At 41.2% G+C, this 20,575-nt stretch overlaps 1 protein-coding gene across 5 annotated transcripts in view; it reads right to left on the bottom strand.

The window, feature by feature from the left end:
* Positions 1-20,575, bottom strand: part of plxna1b (plexin A1b) — a 176,519-nt gene that overhangs the window by 125,138 nt on the left and 30,806 nt on the right. For all 5 annotated transcript variants that reach the window (XM_085161350.1, XM_085161349.1, XM_085161352.1 and 2 more), the window contains exons 2-3: positions 18,858-20,283; positions 3,413-3,595 (exon numbers count right to left, since the gene is read on the bottom strand). In XM_085161350.1, coding sequence (XP_085017476.1) covers positions 3,413-3,595; positions 18,858-20,036 — 1,362 coding nt within the window. In that variant the 5' untranslated portion in view covers positions 20,037-20,283. The remainder of the gene's footprint in view (positions 1-3,412; positions 3,596-18,857; positions 20,284-20,575) is intronic.

Raw genomic sequence — 20,575 nt, 5'->3', positions numbered from 1 at the left:
AACCTATGCGTTTCATGTAGTAACATGTAGTGTAAGGCCTTATTTGTCCCATTCACTATGTTATTCTTATGCTGGCTGTTTACGCTCGTCTTATATTGTCTTCTAACTTCTGTCAGAAACTGCGGGGAAGCTCAATTGATGCACTGATGAATGGTCATTGGACGGCACCTCCACACCCACACACCTGAGCCTGGCATGGACACAATGGGGGACACATCGAGCACTTGGGGCTCGTACCACCTGGCACACTGGCCATATATACACAGCAGATGGCTCGTGCTGGCCTCTGATGGAGGGTGCAGCTGAGGAATCCTAACCTGCGTTTGAGTATTCATGTGTGTGCAGCACCAAAAGCAGACACAATAGGTACTAGATTGTCAAGTGCGATCCTCCCTTCTTCTCTCTTCTCCCCAGACCACCTATTGAGATGGTGCATATGCGTGCAAGCGTATGTGTGAGTGTGTCATGGTTGATGCCCATTTATTGTCACTGCTCAACGGGGCCTGAAAGCACAGAAGTGGCTGAGAGAATCACTCAGACTTTTATCATTGTAAATGTGTTGGCTAAACAAACCACAGCAGCTTTGTTACAATGCTTCTTCAGACAGAAAGGAATAAAAGAGGAGTGAATAAGGTCCACTAGAATAAAGCTGACAAAGACACACAGGGACCGATGGCAGGCAGAGCCAAGCACCCAGACATAATCACACCATCAGAGAATCAGAGCTTTTAATCCTAAAAATTAAGTGCAGCGGATAGCCGGTCAACAGTTGTGCCCTTGACCACAGCAGTATCCAGATGACCATTGAAATTAGTTAATCAGTGGGCATCACCTCTCTTCATCGCTTCCTTCTTCCGCTAACCTCCTATATCTCCTTCATCTTACCATCTTCCTTCCTGATTCTCTCTCTCTAATGTCGGTGTCCCATCAAACCATTACTCATTAGTAAAAGCTTCTCCTGCGAGTGTGTGAGAGGCTACAGAGCACAGAGGGACTTCATTAGTGCTTAAAACATGTTGTTTATGCTACTGTCTTGTTGCTCTGGAAAACCTTGAACATTATAGTTAGTTAAAAATAGACTGAGCGCAGATATAACAGATTATCAAAGCACTTCACGTCTAGCCAATAAAGATGTGAACAAAAAGTTATTTAAGGTAAAGTGATGTTCCTTAAACCTCAAAACTCTCCCAGGAGATTAACGTGGATCCACTTGGCAAACATTAGTTGGTTATATTTAAAATTATTGCAACAGTCACTGCCAGATTTGTTGTTTTTCGGAGTTGCCAAACATACCTTTCCATGTCTCTTAAAACGCACCTGAAAAGCACACATGCAAGCTGTCTCCTTAAGGCAAATTCATCCAGCCAACCAATACTCTCCTTATTTCTGCCCCTCTTTCCCTTCATCGCCCTCAGGCAGAGCTATATAAACAACATTCAACACTAATGCTCTCCTGAGGAAGGTGTAAGAACAGGAACATACTCAGTAATTCCTTCATGGCCTGCATGGACTCCCACTCGTCCACACAAACTTTAACACTCGTCCTGAAACAGACGATGCTTTTACTGAAAGGATAATGACACAAATAAAAATCAGTTACAGAAACACTGACGCACACAATCAGAGGACCCAACAATCTGTTATCACACACTATTAATTCAGTTGCTCTTTTTCCATTTTTTTCTTCTTCATCTGCCTCTTTATGGCTGCTGTCTGAGTGAGTGAGTGAGTGAGTGAGTGAGTGAGCATGTCTGTGCATGCTTCAACGTCAGGTTTCAGATATTGTTCCTTCATAGCAAACTGAATCCTTTCCAAGACCAGATTATTTTAGTTGTTTTTGGGTTTGACTGAAACACAAGGCAGCCAAAAGAACCGCGGGCTCCTTGGCTTTGCTGTTGCGCGCGCACACACACACACACACACACACACACACACATATGAAGGCGCGCACACACATGAAAACGACTTATCTCAAAACCTACTGCAGCAGTCTCTTCCCCAGGTGATGCTCCAAACACACGTATATACCTCAGTCAGACTGCATAACACCACACAAGAAAAGACATGTGAGAACAGCTAAATAAATAAAGGGACTGTTGCCGAGCTAAGTGAATGGGTGTCACTTTGACAAATGCACGGCACTGAATCTTAGTCGACACTGTATTGTTTGCCGTCTCATGCGCTCTCATAAACACAAACACATGCGTGCACACACGAACCCATGCCATCGCAAGCGCGATGCATTATTATGCACACTGTGAGTGACAAACACACAAGCATTGTGTGAATACATAAACTCGTATTAAAAGTGCACAAACACACAGGCTGATTATACATTCATAATATTGAATGGATGACAGGTCTTGAGCAGTGTGGAGAGAAATGGGGTGAATTCTAATGAGATACCATTTACCCCAAGAGCTCTGTCCTCCATAGTCTGGATACACACACACACACACACGCACAAAGGAACAATTGCTGAGATTGAACACAACACTATTACACAAAAAGGACCATAATTGCGGAAAATTGTACATATATCTAACATACAATCACAAAAGGTCAGCTATATCAGTTTAATCAGGCACAGAGGTTTGTCCATTTGTTACATGACTGCACATCATTAATCATTCCTCTACAGAAAAGGGTGCAACAGCCGCATAAGTGTGATGACATAAACCCTAACTTGCTTTGAATCCACAAAGAAATTGACCCAAAGAAAGGGACAATAGTTTCATCAAGAAATGCACTTTAGATTTTCTTCTTCCCCACCAATGCATCCATCACCACTTTATCCCTGTCCAAAGCTCTATCTATCCACCTCAGCCCTGCACAGCTGACCTGAACAGAAAAGCCATTCACCAGTCATAGCTGTTGGATTGATTGAAGGTGAGCTCTTAAAAGACCGTACGTGGCATTGGGACAAAGCAGTTACGTTTTATGCCTGACGTGACAAACATGACAATCAATGAAAGAGTAGGCGCAGACTTGCTTTAAATTGCTTGTTAAATTAACAGGTTTTAAAGAGACACTCTGATGTCCTGCTGGAAATAGCCACTAGCGAGAAAAATGGTGATGACTGCATTTAGTATAAAAAAAGCATCAGCAAAGTGCCTTATGCAAATCTACAACGATTAGGCCGCCAGTACACAGCTTATGAACTGACAAGCATCACTGGGCAAAACTCTGGTCACCATTCACGAGTAAAAAAATATTTGCCAGAAAGTTGCTTCCTTTTAACTGGATAATAAATAAACGACAAATATCAAAATGCCTTTTTGGCTTACACACAATTTCCCTTCAACTTCATATTCCATCCAGTTCAAATGGAAAAGAAAACCCAGAATTGATAAAAAATAAAATAAAATAAAATTTTTAAAAAGACCACACACACACACACAAACAATCCTACCTTCTTCAGTTTCCCATTGCGTGAGCCAACAAACGCCACAGTGTTGCCGCGGTAGTCATACGCTGCCACTGAAGTCATGCCATCATCCTTATCGATGAAGAGAGGAATCCCCTCGATGGTGCTGGTTCCCCCCAGAGGCTGGTTGAAGTCCTGACCACAGAAGTTATCGTCGATCTGAAGTGGCTAGAGACAGGAGGGAAAGGCAACGAAATGAATCAGACAAAATAAAAGCACTCAAAATTCTATTCTGATCTAAAGCAGATTGTCCAGCAGAAAATAAATTAATGTAGGTTGTGATGTTTGGGGTGATTGTGTGAGTGTTTTTCTGTCTGACATGAGAATTCTTTAGATTTGTTGTGCTTTAAGGTGCGTATCCGACTGGTATTTACAACAAGAAATGCAGAAGTATCTCATTTCAAAACACTAAATAGATTCAGTTTAATCATGAATTCATATAAGGACACATTCTAAAATGCCACAAATTAGATTTTATATTCAAAGAAATGCCTTTTTTAAAGTCTAAACTAATGTGGTCTCATACTATGGAAGTCGCATGTGAAGCAGCATTCTGAGAATTCCTCAAATGCCCTTAAAAACAATTCGTAAAAGCAGCTAAGCTGCCTAAAAGTCAACTTGCTGTACGTTTCCATATTCAGTGAGAATGGCCAACATATTTGATTGTTGATTGATTATTGAAATTGAGGTTATTCACTCACACACACTGCTGTCTTTAAAGCACAATCCAACCATGCAAACCCCTTTTATTCCACAGTGTTTGGTCATGGTGGTGACACGGCAGTAATGATGGTGACTATGTGACAATATCTGGAACATTCCAGTGTCACGAGGGGTCTATTACCCCAGGCAAGCCACTGACCCATATGATGCTTTAACCAGTCATGACATACAAACACAGTCAGGGTATAATCCATGAAGCACGGTTAAAATGCCACAGCCAATAAATGCTTTACTTCATTTGCACATTTTTGTACACAGTTTCAGGATATCAATCAGGTATCACTGTGGTTAAGTATTAATACATTAATCTGATGGATAACATTTAATGACTGTTGTTTCTAGTTTCCCACGCTAGAAAAATGACCAATGTTTCCTTATTTCATCACTATCAATATCTTTTTTTCCCCAACTTCTGATCAGATGAAAAATAGCCTGAAAACCACATAAACTCTGGGAAACTGAAAGCTATATTTTCTACATTGTTGTACATCCAAACAATAACTGATTAATTAAACCAAACCCAATAACTGTCACAGCAAATCAAAGTAATTCTCTAGTGCAAAATAAATGTAAAAAAAATAGGTTGTCTGAAGTAGTGCTGGGCGTCAGGTGACCTGTCACCATGTTTTTGCTGCTGATCAGATGAAGTTGGTAAGATAGGCTGACGCCATCTACGAGCTCAGACTTTTCTCAGCCTCAATTTGGAACTTTAAGAGAAGCTTAACACTTGTTGTCCTGTTAAAAATAATTACACTGTCAAGTTCCAGACGTACAGGACTGATAACCTTTGCTGTGTAGCTCCCATATTAATGTTATCACTTTATTATGAGCCCGGCCACTAGCCGCTACCACAGTGATAACAGTTGGCTAATATTACTATTGGATTATTGCTAATAGAGTTAAACGGTATGCTGTGTGCTGGCCAGGTTAACATTTATGATAACTGTTTAAAACTTAAATATTTCTCAAACTGGAGCCTGACTGACTTCTTTAAGTTCCTAAGTGTCTGTTAGTGTCAAGAACGTCAACTACTTCAGCTGCTAGTGTGCCTGGCTGTCTGCAGCAGATATGTGTGAAGTTGTGTGTCAACTGCAGGAGGCAAAGCCAGCACTGTTAGTATCGTTGCTGTAGAAATTGAGTATCAGACAGTAATTTTTAGCAATGATTAGTGTGTGAGTATCAATTTTCTTTGACAACGCCAATCAAAAAAAGTCCACTTTGGATGCTGTTATTAACAGAGAATAAATGTTTGTGCATCTGCGACTTAACCACAGCCGGCAAACGTGTGAGTTGCTGTATTCACACACATGACAACACACATACACATACATAGGGAGCGTGTAAATGGCGGTGTAATCCATAGTCTTATCACTACATCATCTGATTGATCCGCACAGGAGAAAAGATAACACCCACTCCCTCACACCCTCTCCCTCCTGATCTGCTTAAATTGCCTGCAGCTCGGCACAAGTCAATAAAACGTTATTCTGCCTTTTTCTTCCTTCTCACTCTTTTTCTGTCTCCTCCTAGCCACTACAGTAACTTAGCAAACATCAATATTCCCTCCCTGTCCTTTTCTACTTCTGTACCTTCTCTTTTCATCCACCCCCTCTCTCTCCATTTCTCACAAAGTCACCAACTCCAGCCCTCTGTCCATCACACATCTGCCCACTTAGACCAAGTCCTCCGAGAGGTGGTAGGACAATCAACTCGAGACAACAAAGTGCTTGCCCCTTCTTACTCCCCATTTTTTCGGCCCTAACATGTCACAGGGTAGAAGGAAACAAATAACAGGGTCAGTTTAATGGGGGTTTCTGTGTGTATGGCAGTGTGTGCATTTAACGAAGTGAGAGCTAGAAGCAAACGCAACCATTACTTGAAACAACTTCCTTTAGTAACCACTGATGGCTAGAAGGCACTTTCATCCCTCACAACAAAGGCAACTGACAGACAACAGACACATAAGCACCCATGCGCACACACAATAAACCGAGACATTCTTTCAACCTGAGCAAGCAGATGTGACTACAAGCAACAAAATAATTCCTCATACACATCATATGACAAAAACTAGGGCCAACCATTTTAAACCATGTAGTCATGTGAAAGAAGTGCATGCGTCTTCAGTAGCGTTTCCACACAAACAACCACACACACAGAAAATCCCAAGATGTACAAGCCTAAGAGGCAGGACCTAAAAAGGTTAATGTATCTTCTTTAGAGGAGGCCAACTGTGGAAAATACTGTATACAGTTGCCCCAAAACTCTATAAGGGTTAATACACAAACCACCATTACAAACACAGGCATTAGCAAGTGCTCACACAGTAACCTACACAGGTCTCTCTGCGGTACTGGGGGGGTAAAGGTGGTATACAATTCCTGCTGGTCTAAAAGGTTTAAACAGCGTAGATCAGCATGGAATAGAAAGCATTTCCCTTGAGGTCGGAAAGCATTTTAACAGAGGCTACACTCTGATGTGGGTTCTGCAATTTAACACACTAAAAGATTCCCATGTGATTTGGAGCTGATATTTAGTATGGAAAGGATATTCCATCCTTTGTGGTCTCTGCAGAGTTGCTGGCTGGAGACTGCATGTAATGCTCCGCAGTGTTTTCAAAGACACGCAGCTCCGCCGGGGACGAAGGAGTTAAGCCAACAACCTTCCGCTGACTTTGGCAGCAGGGTCTTACAAATGCAGAAGAGGAGGTTTCTTGTTTTGATTTTCACAGGGTGCCTGCGGTGCACACTGAATGAATTTGTGGATTTGCTTTTCACAGAAACTTGGCCTTTTGTCCCCCCTCCCAAAAAAGAAAAGGGGGGCAAAACATGTGAGTGCTGTGCTCAAGGCAAACAGAAGCTGATGGCTCTTAATGACGTGATCATTGTCACTTTATTTTTTTCTAAGTGAAGAAGCATTTATTGTAAATACAATGTTTAAAATGTAGCTTGCACAGAAAGGGCCCTCCTTTTTTTATCATTTAGAATTTTAAACCTCCTGAACAATTTATCAAAGCCAAGTTCCAATCAACATCTGCTGAGTTTATTATAATCAGATACAAAGAGAACCAGATAGTTACTAGATGGTTTTGCAAAAACAAACAAAAATGAATTGATTGAATAATTAACAACAAACATAACTTCTGATTAATTTAACTGTTGTTGGATTTGACTATTACTCAATCTTTTATGGGTTATTGAATACACACAATTGTACAATTCTCTCCAGCTGTTGATTCTTAATATGCAGCTCATACTCATGGTGGCAGAGAACTGTCTGACCTAAATACTGCTAGTATTGAGAACAATTATACACATAAATCCAGAGTGGTCTCTACAACCCCACGTAATCATGTTCATCAACCACAACTGTATTTCTTCAAGAAGGCGGAGCCGCTTCACCCATCTCGTGCTGCAAAATGGCAAAATAGAGTGAAAATGTTCATATAGCTCCAGACACGTGTGCACACAGCTCCACCCACAATAACGGACTGATTACAGATGTGTGCTGGATGGCCAGGCCTAAAGGAAATGGTTGAATAATCATTCCCCCATGATTGCCATTTCTTCAACATATTAAGTCAGGAAAATATGTCTGGGCACACAGACTGGAATTTGTCAATAGTCACCTCCATTGAGTGAAACATATGGAAAACAGCAGAGTACAACATGGGTTTATGTAAGGGAACATACATAGTGTTGTTGACTGAAAACACTGCTGTGAATTATGGCTATTAAGGAAGGAGGAAACATGGGCGGCAAACACAAAACACTCGTTCATTTAGAAACAGGCAAATAAATTGGGTAGCCTGCTGCAGTAGCAGGCACTATGTTTCTTTGTAGAAACCTGTTTGTAAGAGGAAATAAATGCTCTGTAAAGGAGTGGAGGAGGACAGCGGAGAGGGGGACAAAAACTGGCTGGCATTAATGCTGACGGCGTGGTTTCGAGACAAGCCTGTCGTTCATGTGTGTGCTTTTGTGCGTTTCTGAATGCGTGCGCATGTATGTGTGTGTGTGTATTTATCATGGGCAGCAAAAAGAAAATGCTTCTCTCCCCACTAGTCATCAGCTGTCTTCTCATCAAGCCAACAGAGACGTAAATGCTTTTCCAGAAACATGACATGTACCTAACTGATGCATTTCACTATAACGATGGCCTACTTTTATGATGGTGTGTGCGAGAAGATGAGGGAAAAAAAAAAAAAAAAAAAAAAAAGAATGAAAGAGAGAAGTGAACAAAAAAAAGTGACAGACAGCAGTATGAAGAGGAAACCGAACATATGTGGTATCAACCACAAGGGCTGGCTGTTCCTCTGCTGTCCTATGTTTATGAAGTTTTCACACACACACACACACACACACACACACACACACGAACAAGGTACCTGCATCTGCCAGCATACACTGTGTGTGTGTGTGCGTGCGTGAGAGCAAGAGAATGTCTGTGTGAATGTGTGAGACTGGCTCCAAGCAGAGTGAGGGATTTTGGGAGAGGGCAGCATCATAAATTACCCAGAAATCTCAGTGAGGGTTTTGAACTCATGGAAGCACTGCAGGACTTTCTTCAAGTAGAATAAACACAAGAAGTGCTACTGAGCTTGTGTGCATGTGCTTGCAAGGATACTTGGAAGTGCTGATTTTCTAACCAAGAGAGCAGCCTAACAACCTTTTACCTGGTGGCTTACGGTGATATCCATGGTATCATAACTATGTGCGTGTGCAGTGTTTATTTCTGTAGTCAAAGACAGTCGACATCAACCCCCCAGAGAAATACAGAAATTAATTTCATGTGGCAATATACAGCAAGAAGCAAAGGGGAAAGAATTCATGTGTAACTGCCAGACACACACGCGCAAACAGAATACTGGCCCACCATTTCAAAATGATTTACCAGCATGGCTCACTCAGATCTTCGTAATGTATAGCACTAGTGACGGGGCTTAGAGGTTCTCAGCTGGAAATAAAGACCTGATATTATTTGAATACACACCAAAAATTATATTTAGAGGATTTCCCCCAGATATATGGCAGTCTGCTTCAACAACACAAGTGAATGATGTATGTGAAGTCACATGGAAAATAAGCACACTGGAAGAAGGTGGTGGTGTGCTTACAATTTGTTATTTTTCATATTCCTTAAACTGGCTCATGCAGCAACTATTTTTGTTTTGTTCTGCTTCCAAAAATCAAAAGCAATTCATCTCTGAGTTAAAGGAATTATTCAACCCCTCATGCATTTATACCTCATCCTATTATAGTGTGTGTGTGTGTGTGTGTGTGTGTGTGTGTGTGTGTGTGTGTGTGTGTGTGTGTGTGTGTGAGAGACACAGAGAATTTATCAATTTTCCCCCAAAGTACTCCTTTAAAAGTTCAGAGGATTTCACAGTGAGCTCTGGATTATTCTGTAAATCTGACAGTTATTTCATTTATCTTCAAAATATAACATTTCCTGTTCTAAGCCAAAAAGATATTAAAAAAAAGAAAAGAAAATAACACACCCTAATCCCCATAGCTTTTACAAACACAAATTTGCACTTGATATGCTAAGAACATATGTTGAAACGAGCCAAAATTAGAAGCTCACATCTGTCTGTGTTTAGGATAAAAATAAGAAGGAAAAAAAACCCACCAATGTCAGGTGTGACACCACTGTGTCAATTATGTGTCAATTATGACAACAACCTTGTTTCCCAGCGTGTGACAAAAATGATGCATTAATGTCACCATGAGGAAAGACTGTTCATTTAAAACCAAGGGCTTATCCACAGGGGAAAAAATAATTTTGGTCCTGTGTGCCATCTATTTTTTTGTCCTTCTCCTTTTGATTCGTTCTAGCCATTTTCTAGGATGTGTTACTTGATCCTAACTGATCAATAATTTAGAAAAAGAAATTACTGCACCAATTCCATATTCATTGGTAGCAGGATGGTAATTTCTATGTTGAGTGCACTCCAGGCAGACGGTGAAACCTCAAGGAGTTGGCGCCTATTCAGAGAACTGCTTCCAAAAGCTGTCACCACATGTTTAGACCATAATCCAACTGAATAGAAAGAAGAAGAAGAAGAAAAAGAAGAAGAAATATTGCCTACTGGATAATACGAAATGCACACTCACTCATAAATGTACACTGTCACTTGAAAATGTATCTTTGTAAGCACACAGGCAGTTAGAAACGAGAAGATTTCATGTGATCAGGAGGCCCATTAGCCCAGCTGGGACATATGGGTGTAGAAAGTGAATGAATAACATACTTCCACCTTCCATCATCAACCACCACAGGTGCCCTTAAGCAAAGTACTTAACCTCTGACTGCTCTGATGGAGCTGCCCAGCGACCAGCAGTGGGAGATCGGGCTCTTTAAAGTGCTGACCCAAACAGCAAAAGATACTTTAACAAATTCTAATTCTGACTGTATCCAAGATGTATTAAGAGCCTGTAAAGAAGTGAAGAAGAGGTAATGATGTATGCAACACACACCCACACACAGTACCAATCAATACATAATTACACTGGCAATTAGTATCATTAGAGTGGTGCTGGAGATGGGGATTTGTTGAGCTAAACACTCCACAGAGAGGGAGAGAGGGAGAGAAGGTTTTTCTATTGTTCTTTAATAATGGAATGAGAGCAACCGTGCGTATGTGTGACGCTGTTAGCTTACAGGGACGTGAAGCAAACCCTTGCCGTTTACAAAAGAAAGAAAGAAAGAATGAAAAAAGAAAATATTCCTGATTTAAAATCCAATTTTCTATCAAATGACCAAATACTAACTGAAACATGATTCATTAGACCCAATAACTTTAAAGACAACCCACCCAATCAACATCTCCCTGCTCAACTCATTTAGACTGTCAATTAACTCTGTTCATCAACGCTGGCTCAATTAATCAGGTCTAATTACTTAAACACATTTACCGCCACATCCTTTTAGATTAGGCCTGCAGAAAGAGGACTGTGTTTTACAGAGACCACATGCAAGCTACATTCATCAGATCATATTTATAATGACGGATTTAATAAGGTTAGGAGCTGGCCTCAGAGTCAAATCCACTTTGTCTTAACACAGAAATGACAATCTGCTCGGTTAATTTAATGTGGGCTCATCAAGTGCAGAATATTTGTTTTAAGATGCTGCTGTAATGGCAACAAAAAATATATATTCTAATTTAGTCGGTAACAATGTCACAACACAAAAAATCTGGTAATGAGCACCATTACAAGTACAACTAGACAATTTCCAATACCCAATTCAAAACATTATATTTTTTATCATTTATATTTCCATTTATATTTTTCATAGACTGAAATGTAAGCAGGCTACTCAGACCCATCTTAACATTAAGAATTAGTTTATATATATTTTTTGCCACTGCAAACACTTTAACATAAGGAACACTGTCGACTTTACAACAACAACACAAGTTTCCCTCAAACAAAATGATAATGTGTATTTCAGGATAAAAGAAGGAGAATAGTTTGGATGGATTATTTAAACAGATCTGGATTTCAGTCCTTTGGGTGTTTCACTAGAAGTATTTCTTTTTTTGGTCTGAAAAGCAAGATAGCATCATTTGCATGCTCCACATTTGCAAATTATTTAGGACTGGACACTTACTGCCTGGCTTATAAACAAGTCAGGATGGAGCTCTTGTAACAGGTACACTAGACAACACACTTTACGTGTAGTTTTTTTCCCCACGTTCTTTTTCTGCATGCAAGGATAGACTAGAACATTTGTAGGTGCGTGCTTCACCTATTCATTCTTAATGAATTGAAGACTTGATCCATACACTGCCTAAAATACCTACTTTACTTATTAAAGTGGTATCAAAAGGTTTTGTAAATATATCTGGAGACTTCCACATTAGAGAGTAAATCTACAATTATGTTATACTCCTATAACGAGCAGCTCTTCGGCAGCAGCAATATCATTTTGTTTAGAATAAACAAGAACTAACTAGTTTAATTTACACAAAACTCATGCTCATTTAAAAAAAACAACTTTAAATTAATGCAGAGCTATTGTAATGAATAACAGCAGAATCCATGTAACTTCACAAGTAGTGGCTTTTAAACACTGCACGAGCAGTGAGCACTTTAACCAGATACATAAAATAAATATTGAACACAAAGTGACCACTTCAATATTGATTTCAGGTTTTGCATCAAATATCACCTCTGACACTTTGGGTCAAACAACAGCTGGTCTATGCAGTACACATACACACACAAAAAGTATTTTAGACGGACTCCTACTTGCTATGATTGATTCTACAAATGATTGATGCGTTGGCCTATGACAAAGTTCAAAACCTTCCTATCCATCTGGGGATCGAGAGAAAGCAGTGGGACATTTTGAATAGGGCAAATATAATCCTTATAAAAAGAAATTCCAAAGCCAGTGAGCACAAGGGTGGTAGCAGGATGTTTTTCTCCCCTATTGTTACTCAAAATTCCAACAGAAGTATTTGGTTGTTAAGTACTTTGTCCTCATTGCAGCCCTAAATCTATCCCAAATTAAACACTGTAGGTTTTTACTAAATAATGTGTGGCGCATACACATGAAAAGCACAACCATCTGTATGGGTTTTTCTGTTTTGTTTTTAATTCAGTTAGTTTGTGTGAGTCCATTATTGTGACTTGGCTCAGTGAATAACCAGTGCAAAATTTGTTCATTTCAAAGGGTTCACCTTTTCTTGCAATACTGTACAGTTCCAAGTGTGACTAATAGCAGAATATAAAAGACCTACCAAAACAATATTATACACAAGACAATCTTGTGTACAATATGCATCTGTTTGCACTGGTCTGTAAAACATTAATGGCATTAAACAGACACAAAGAGTCTTTGTAGCTAATGCTGTTCTCAGACCACATGACCAGCATGGTTTAGATTCCATATAAATATCTGCTATGACGGCCAATTAGAAATTGCCTTGAACAGCTCCAATACAAACCCTGGAGACCGCTACAGTGCATCTCCATTGTGGATTGCTGTGTAGTGTGCTAAAAGGATTCAGATGGAGATTTTCTAACTTAATATGGCCATGCTTCCCTCCACTGTGTTGATGTTAAGTCCACAACTTTCCTACAACTTTCTCCAACTACATTTCAGAGCACTTAAAAAAACAAAAACAAAAAATAAGGTCAGTGCTTGCTAGTTTTCTGTTTTGCTTACTGCAGAGAAAACAGCTGGAAGTGACCATCAGTTAAGACAAATTCAGTGAGTAAGAAAATACATTCTGCAAAGTGACCTCCGAGCAACAAGGCTCCCCAACTTTCTCTACCTAAAGTGTACCTCTTTAATTTCTGTAATATTTCACATACCAAGAGTCTTCTTGTGCTCCTCTGTCCTCATTGTATTGCACCACCTCCTAGACGTACACATGGACAGATGTGCCACAACACACACAGAGTTGACATGACAAAAAGGTGTGCCGCTGAAGAGGACAGTGCAGTGCCCAGGTGACAGACACCGATATTATTTGTGCAGCAGCCAGCATTCAATCACACTCTCCTCTCTTCCTTCCATCTTTCTCCCCTCTTTCAGTCATCTACTCTTTTCTCAAGTTGTTCTTGGCAGTGGCGGTGAAAAGATTTCTGGGGCTATCACTCTTCCTCTCACCCCTCTTCTCTCTGTCGGTGATTCACTGCCTCTCCTTCGAGCATGCTGGCTGTAAAAGGCTTGCTGCTCTCTCCTTGATCGTTCCTCGTCCTTCCTTACCAGCTCTACATACCAGTTTATCTTTTTAATCCATTCTCTGATAATATTCTCTTTTTGTCCCTGCCTTTCACACATGTGTCATATTTAGGCGGCTACAAGTTACACCTACAAGTTAGTCAGCCATGATTGCAACGCAAAACATGGCTCAACATCAAAGTCCTCATCTTCAAAAAGAAAAAAAGAAAGAGCACAGCGTAATTTTTCATCTTGCCTGCAGCTCATTCATTGGGTTTTGCGTTTAACAATTCAATTGGTGTACACGTAAAAACCCAAAATCATACATCTGAACTACTGCCTGGATATAATACATTTGTAAACAAAACGGACTTTGTAAATGTTCCTGAATTTTGGAAAAGGTATACGAATGCTTTTCACTCCAGTTTTCACTCCCTTCAAGTCTCTACCTTGGCTCACTTTGCTATTTTGCTGTCTTTTTCATCTTCTTAGCACCGTTCTTCAAAATTCCTATACTCTCTCCTGTATGTTGCTTTGGCATCCAACTCTTCCTCTGGATCAGACTCCCTCGTGTTCTTTCATTTTTATCGCCGCCCACGTCTAGCACCTTTCTTTCCCTCTCTCTCTCATCCATCTCTTGTTCCTGCTGCCCCTCTCTCTCGTCTAATTCCCACAACTCACTCACCCCTCCTTGCACTCACCTCTATACTGTGCCTCTCTCCAGTTTCTCCTCTCTTCTGACTACACTTTTTATCTTTCCTATTTTTGTAGTCATCTCCCTTTCAACCCTAACTTAGCAACTCTCTCTCTCCATCTCACTCTCCTCCTGTGGAAAGGGTTTGTATTGATCCACTCTCAAACTAGGGAGAAGGTCAGGGGTTCAATAATAAAGCTCAGGGACAAAACAGGCGCATAAACAATCTTACTCTTGCACGCACACACAAATCTTTTATCACAGAGCTGCTTCTAATACGCTCAAACATTTATGTTTACAGAAAACAGCTATCTCACTGTGACTATAAACATATCTTAATGATGGCCGAAGGCAAGAAATTACGATCCAGCACAAATCTGAAAATTTCACATGCATTACGGCTGTGTGGCCAACAGCTGTCCAGGCATACCGCACACCCCACCATCAACCACGCTTTGCCCTCTAAACTACTCTATGGAAGGGTCAGCCTAAACGCATTCACCCTTCACACCCACATCACTGAGCATGTCCCACACTACACAGACTGCATTTGAATTCCTGAAGCAGCTGAAATTCAGGGTGGGGCTCAGGACCAAACTTCAGTATCTTACGAGAATGTGTGTGGATATGTAGAGTGAGAGATTGACAATTTAAAAGTGTTGATCACCTAATTCTGCATGCCTGTGTTTTAATTACTAACCAACTGCACAAAGATACAGAGATTTTTGCCCCTGATTGCACTATACACACTGCACTGACTTGTACATGTACACATATCATTCTGATAGTAGCAGAAAACAAATTGCACTTGCACAAACATTATAATTGTCACGGTCCTGGGTCGGTGACCCAGTTTGTGAGTTTGTGTCTCTGAGTTTTTGTATTATGATCTTAGTTCTTTTTGTTGCCCCAGTTTATTCTTTAGTCTAGTGTCTTAGTTTAGCTTTCTTGTATTCTCTTTAGTTTTCTGAGTATTTAGTTAGCCGCCCTCTGTAGTCCAGCTTCAGCTTGTCCTGAAGCAGCCTTGCCTGGTCCTGCGGCTGCCACGCCACCGCCCAAGCCACGTTCTGCACCTCGGAATCGCCGGCCACTTTCCGGGCCACCAGCTGGACATCATCGCCGCCCGCACGGTCGGCCCCCAGAACCGTTTCCCCGTCGCCGCCATTTCCCAGTTTATTCTTTAGTCTAGTGTCTTAGTTTGGCTTTCTTGTATTCTCTTTAGTTTTCTGAGTATTTAGTTAGTCGCCCTCTGTGTCTCCCTGTTATTGTTCTCTGTGTTTCTTATTTGCTCCGTCTCCCCTAGTCAAATCTGCGTCTATGTTACATTTCCTGTTTTACTTTGAAGGTCTGTGTCCTACGTGAATGTATTGAGTTTCGCTTGGGTCTTGGGTCTCGTTATGTCCGATTTCTCCCAGCTGTGCTCCCCTTCTGTGTCTCATTCCCCTCGTTATTTCCCAGTGTATTTAAGCCCTGTGTTTCTCTGTGTCAGTATTGCGATCTCCCTCATGCTGTGTGTGATTTTCCCCGTGTCTCCTAGTCTACATTATAATTAGCTTTTCCTAGTTTAGTTTTGTATTGTTTGTGATCTGTTTTCCAGCAATAAAGCTGTGCTTTTGAGTTCTGTCCCTGTGAGTTTGCGTTTGGGTCCAATTCCTGCCTGCCACACAGCCGAAACATGACAGAATGAGTCAAATAAAATTGATAAACTTAGACTTTAAAACAATAATTCCATGTAGTACTGCTTTGCATTATAATGCACCCACAATAGTACTTACTTATGTTTATGTTATTGAACTGGTTAGCATTTATCATTTTTCAAGAGTTACTGACCATTCAAATGCTTTAAATAATGAGCTATTCATTAATTCATGCAGCACCGTCTTCTGTGCATTTTAAACTGCATGTTTCTCACACTCCTAACCTATAGCCAATTATGTCTTTAGACTGTGTGAAGAAGCCTTTCGAGTAGCCCACGCAGGCCTTTAAACTCCACATTAAGGCACCCAAACGGTTCAAACCCTACTCCTAACAACAGGCCTAAACACTGCACCACAGTGACATCTGAGGCATTTAAGTACATACAAATCATCTGTTATTATTATTCTATCTAACTGAGTTATTTCTGTGCTTGTCATGTTAATCATTTATGCAATGCTCTAGCTTCAAGACTGAAAAAAATAATCTCAGATCTGAGATTGGTCAGGTCACTGGTGGCGGTTAAGGTCAGTGGTGGGCAGCTGACACAAGGTCAGTGCTTAGGGGAAACTTCGCCTACATCATTAACCTGGGTCTAACCTCTCGTGCTTTGCTGCTGCCACAGGGTCAGTGGGTCGGCTTATCTGTGAAGCTATTACATCATCATCATCATCACTGATGACAACTTGTAAGGGACAACAGTTTTTGAGATGATAAATTAACAGCAGATGTAAGATTACCAAAGCTCCTGTAACAATGGCTGCAACAGAAACCGTGTAGGAAGCAAAGAGAAGGGCAGGAACAGTGTTATTAAATTAACAGAGTATGAATGTGTGATTTGATGAAGGAATCACTGGCATTAAAGTGAAGATTGTAGCAGTATTAGGTCTGAAGAATCCTTGGTGGGATGTTCTTTGAGAGGGAAAAAAAATCAATACAAATTGCAAAATGGGAAGAAAAAAAAGGGGGGGGGGGAGACACTTTCAAACTGACAACAGCAATGTTGTGTCATAGCAGGAAATGCGTAGGTGCAACTGATTAATAACAGCTGCATTCCATTAAAATAGAGCCTTGATATGGTGTACACTGGCTTCCCAGCATGATTTATTGGGACACTTAAGTGAAAACCATAATTAATGTTATTGGACACACCTGTGCTCCTGATGTAACAAGGGAAGCGGTCTTGGTAAAACTGTGTTAGGCAGGAAATATATTTTGAAGTCTTATCAAAAGCCAACAATGTACAGCAGTTTAGACTCTGCCGAGGTTGGGTAGGAGTTATCATGACAGCATTAAGCTTATCAGCACAATGCAACAAAGTTATCTACCTGGTAACGCAAACTTGCACATATAGTATTTGACTGGGCTTCACAGTGAGTTACCAGATGCACTGCACCCCATAAATGGTAAAGTCAAACTCTTTGCAGCACTCTGCACCAGTAGCTCCTGCAGTACCAGTGCAAAGGTCTAATTGAAATAAATGAGATAGGCTGCTTTTTTAGCCCTAGAGCTATTGTCAGTGTGATGGGCCCTAAGAATGAAAAGAACCGTAAAGAATGAAGACAGCCACTGAACAGGAAAAAGAATACATCTACAGAAAGTGGTAAAAGAGGACTTGGCTGGGTCATTCACATCACTTATACTACCACACAAAACACTCCTGCGCACTCAAGCTAATGAAGACCTACAAAGAGAAAGAGTGCTGTTCTTACCAACTATCCCACTCCATTAGACGCAACACAGGGTGAATGGTTTGTGTGTGTGTGTGGTTGTGTGAATGGAAGACACCTGCCGCTAAAACGGTGTTCACTGACATTTAAAGAAAAAAGCTTTAAAACGGGTCCTTTAATTAAGCTATCGTAAGAAAGAGCAAGGTGAAGGCAATGCATGAGTGCTTTTAAAGCAGACATAGGATGCAAGATGTGGATGCTGAGACAGGTGGTCAGCTAAGACAGAGACAGGGCAAAAGTTTTGGGTAAAGGGGAAATGGTGAAAAGATCCAGGAATATTTTCAGAAAATAAAAAGGATGTTAGCAGGTACACATGTTCACAATGAAGAAAGCCAGGCTATGTCTGTCTATTTGGAGTGTGTTGGCTGTAATACATGCACGGTCATGCACTGTGGATCAGTAAGTAAAAACCAAGTCTAACTCATGCTATCCCTCAGGATCTCACACTGCAGTGCACCAAACAATACTGTGTGTATGTGTGTGAGAGCGTGAGGGCTCCTCCTGAGTGACATTTCACAAATCCAGGGGACTGGGCTAATGATGTCCCCTGTCTGGTTAAATCAAAGCACCAAGATGTTGTGGAGTAAAGAAAGGCAGCAGGAGAAAGAAATTAGACTATTTCATACTTTATGCCATTTATAAGTGCAGGCATATATCAGCAGTCTACATTGGTGACATAGCACAGGTAGGTCTGCATTCAACTAGTGGCATTAAAATGTGTTTTGTCTGAATGAAAAGCATATGCTCTAACAGTACTTATATTACAAATTCATAAGAAGAGGTTGTATCCAAGCAAGGAAGACTTATACTACACAAGTACAAACATATGTGTGTTGTGACAAAAAATGAAACTTACAAAATCGCTTACTACTAACTAAAAGCAGAAGAAACAAAAAAGACTTGAGCTTACCGAGTTGATACAGGCGAGCTCCTTGTTAAGCAGCCAGGGTAGGGAGAGTTTTCCATCTCCCCTGTAGCAAGACTGAATCCTCTCTTTGATCTTTTTTTTTATCTTCCTAAGGGTGAACAGGCACAATGCTGACTCTTTGGGTGGTTTGGCGCGATTCTTCTGACCCTGAGAGAATACTGTGAAGAGGATGTCTTCATTTTCGGAAATCCCAAGAGAGTTGGCCAGCTGCCGGCCCGGTCGAGCCAAGAAGGCGTCCTGCACCAGGCGGTACTCTACCCCATCTTTAGTGCAGCCAATGGGGAACTCAACGTAAGAGTAAAACTTTGGATCATCCATGCAGAGACGCACAATTTTGGAGGTGAAGAACTGCTCCCCGCTGGCATCAGGTGAAGTCAGTTGAGTATCCAACTGCATTGTTAGATAATAGACAAACTGCTCACTGCTGAAGCTGTAAACATAATAGATGTCAAAAGCAGGGAACTTGGATAAAGTGTCCGAGGGGATCTTCAGCTGAGAAGAGACAAACTCATCCTGATAGACAAAACTGAACATGTCAGCATTTTCTTCATTCTCCATCAGTTTGCGGCTGGACAAGGTGGGGAAGTACTCAGACTTGCCGTCGATGGGAGTTCCGATAAAAAGCTTGCTGGTAGGACTTTGAGGGGAGCTTATGATGACTCCTGACATGGTACCCGACTCTGCCACACTGGAGAGGTAATGCTCTTTGCGGTGGTGGGGCTCACCAAGCTTAAAGAGGTCATCCAGACGCAGGAACTGACAGATACCCTGTGAGGTGCTGCCACAGGCGATAAGTCGGTTTTGTGCATAGTCTATAAGAAGAAGCTTGTTCACATTCGGGGTTTGGGCCAGCTCATGATTGCAAGACTGGACACTGGGAGGTGGGTAGCACTTCTCATTGTCCACCACTGGGCCTGTCATGTGGCTGCGCAGATTGGTCAGGTTGCTGGAAAGCTTGAAAATCCGGTTAACAGCTCCCACATAGACTTCTCCAGTTTTGTTATGAATAGCCAGATGTGTGAGCGAACAATCAGCTGGGATGAATCTTTTGAAGGGCGGGGGCTGGCCTCCAGACAAGGATGAGCTCATGATGACTAAAAGCCCTATGAGGAGAAAGTTCCCCTGGCCAGAGGAGGCCACTGACCAAGCTAGGTGACACATATTTGGTATGTGCACAAGCAAGGCTTGGGAGGGGGATGGGGAAGGAGAAAGAGAGCGCAAGCTGTGGTTCCAAATCCCGAGTCAGGATTTTTTTTTTGATAGTTTCGGTTCTACTGTCAAAGATTAAGAGGGAGGGAGAGAGAGAAGGATCAGAGAAGAGGAACCAAAACTCCTATTGATCTGCTGTCCTGTTCTCAGCGTTGTGAGCAGTCACCAGGAACATCCACAGAGCCACGATGTGGGAGCCCTGGAAGGTAAAAAGAGAAAAAAACACCTTGAGTGTTCAAGGAACATTTCTTATTGATTATGCATCAAGGAGGCAGTAAGGCCCACAAATTGCACATCCAAAATTAGAAGGAAAAAAAAGCCAAGCTGACATTTGCCCTAGTTATAAATAAATGATATCAAATCAAGTCTGGAAGGCAAATGTGTGTCTGCATTTAATTATGAGTGAAGATGCAGGGAAAGCATAGGCCAACTATTAAAGGTTCTGTACACATAATATAAGCCTGTGAATGAGTTATAGACTCACAGCATTG

The sequence above is a fragment of the Neolamprologus multifasciatus genome, chromosome 5 (genome assembly GCF_963576455.1).
Source record: "Neolamprologus multifasciatus chromosome 5, fNeoMul1.2, whole genome shotgun sequence".
In the NCBI taxonomy this organism is placed as follows: Eukaryota; Metazoa; Chordata; class Actinopteri; order Cichliformes; family Cichlidae; genus Neolamprologus; species Neolamprologus multifasciatus.
This window is presented reverse-complemented; position numbering and strand designations above follow the sequence as displayed.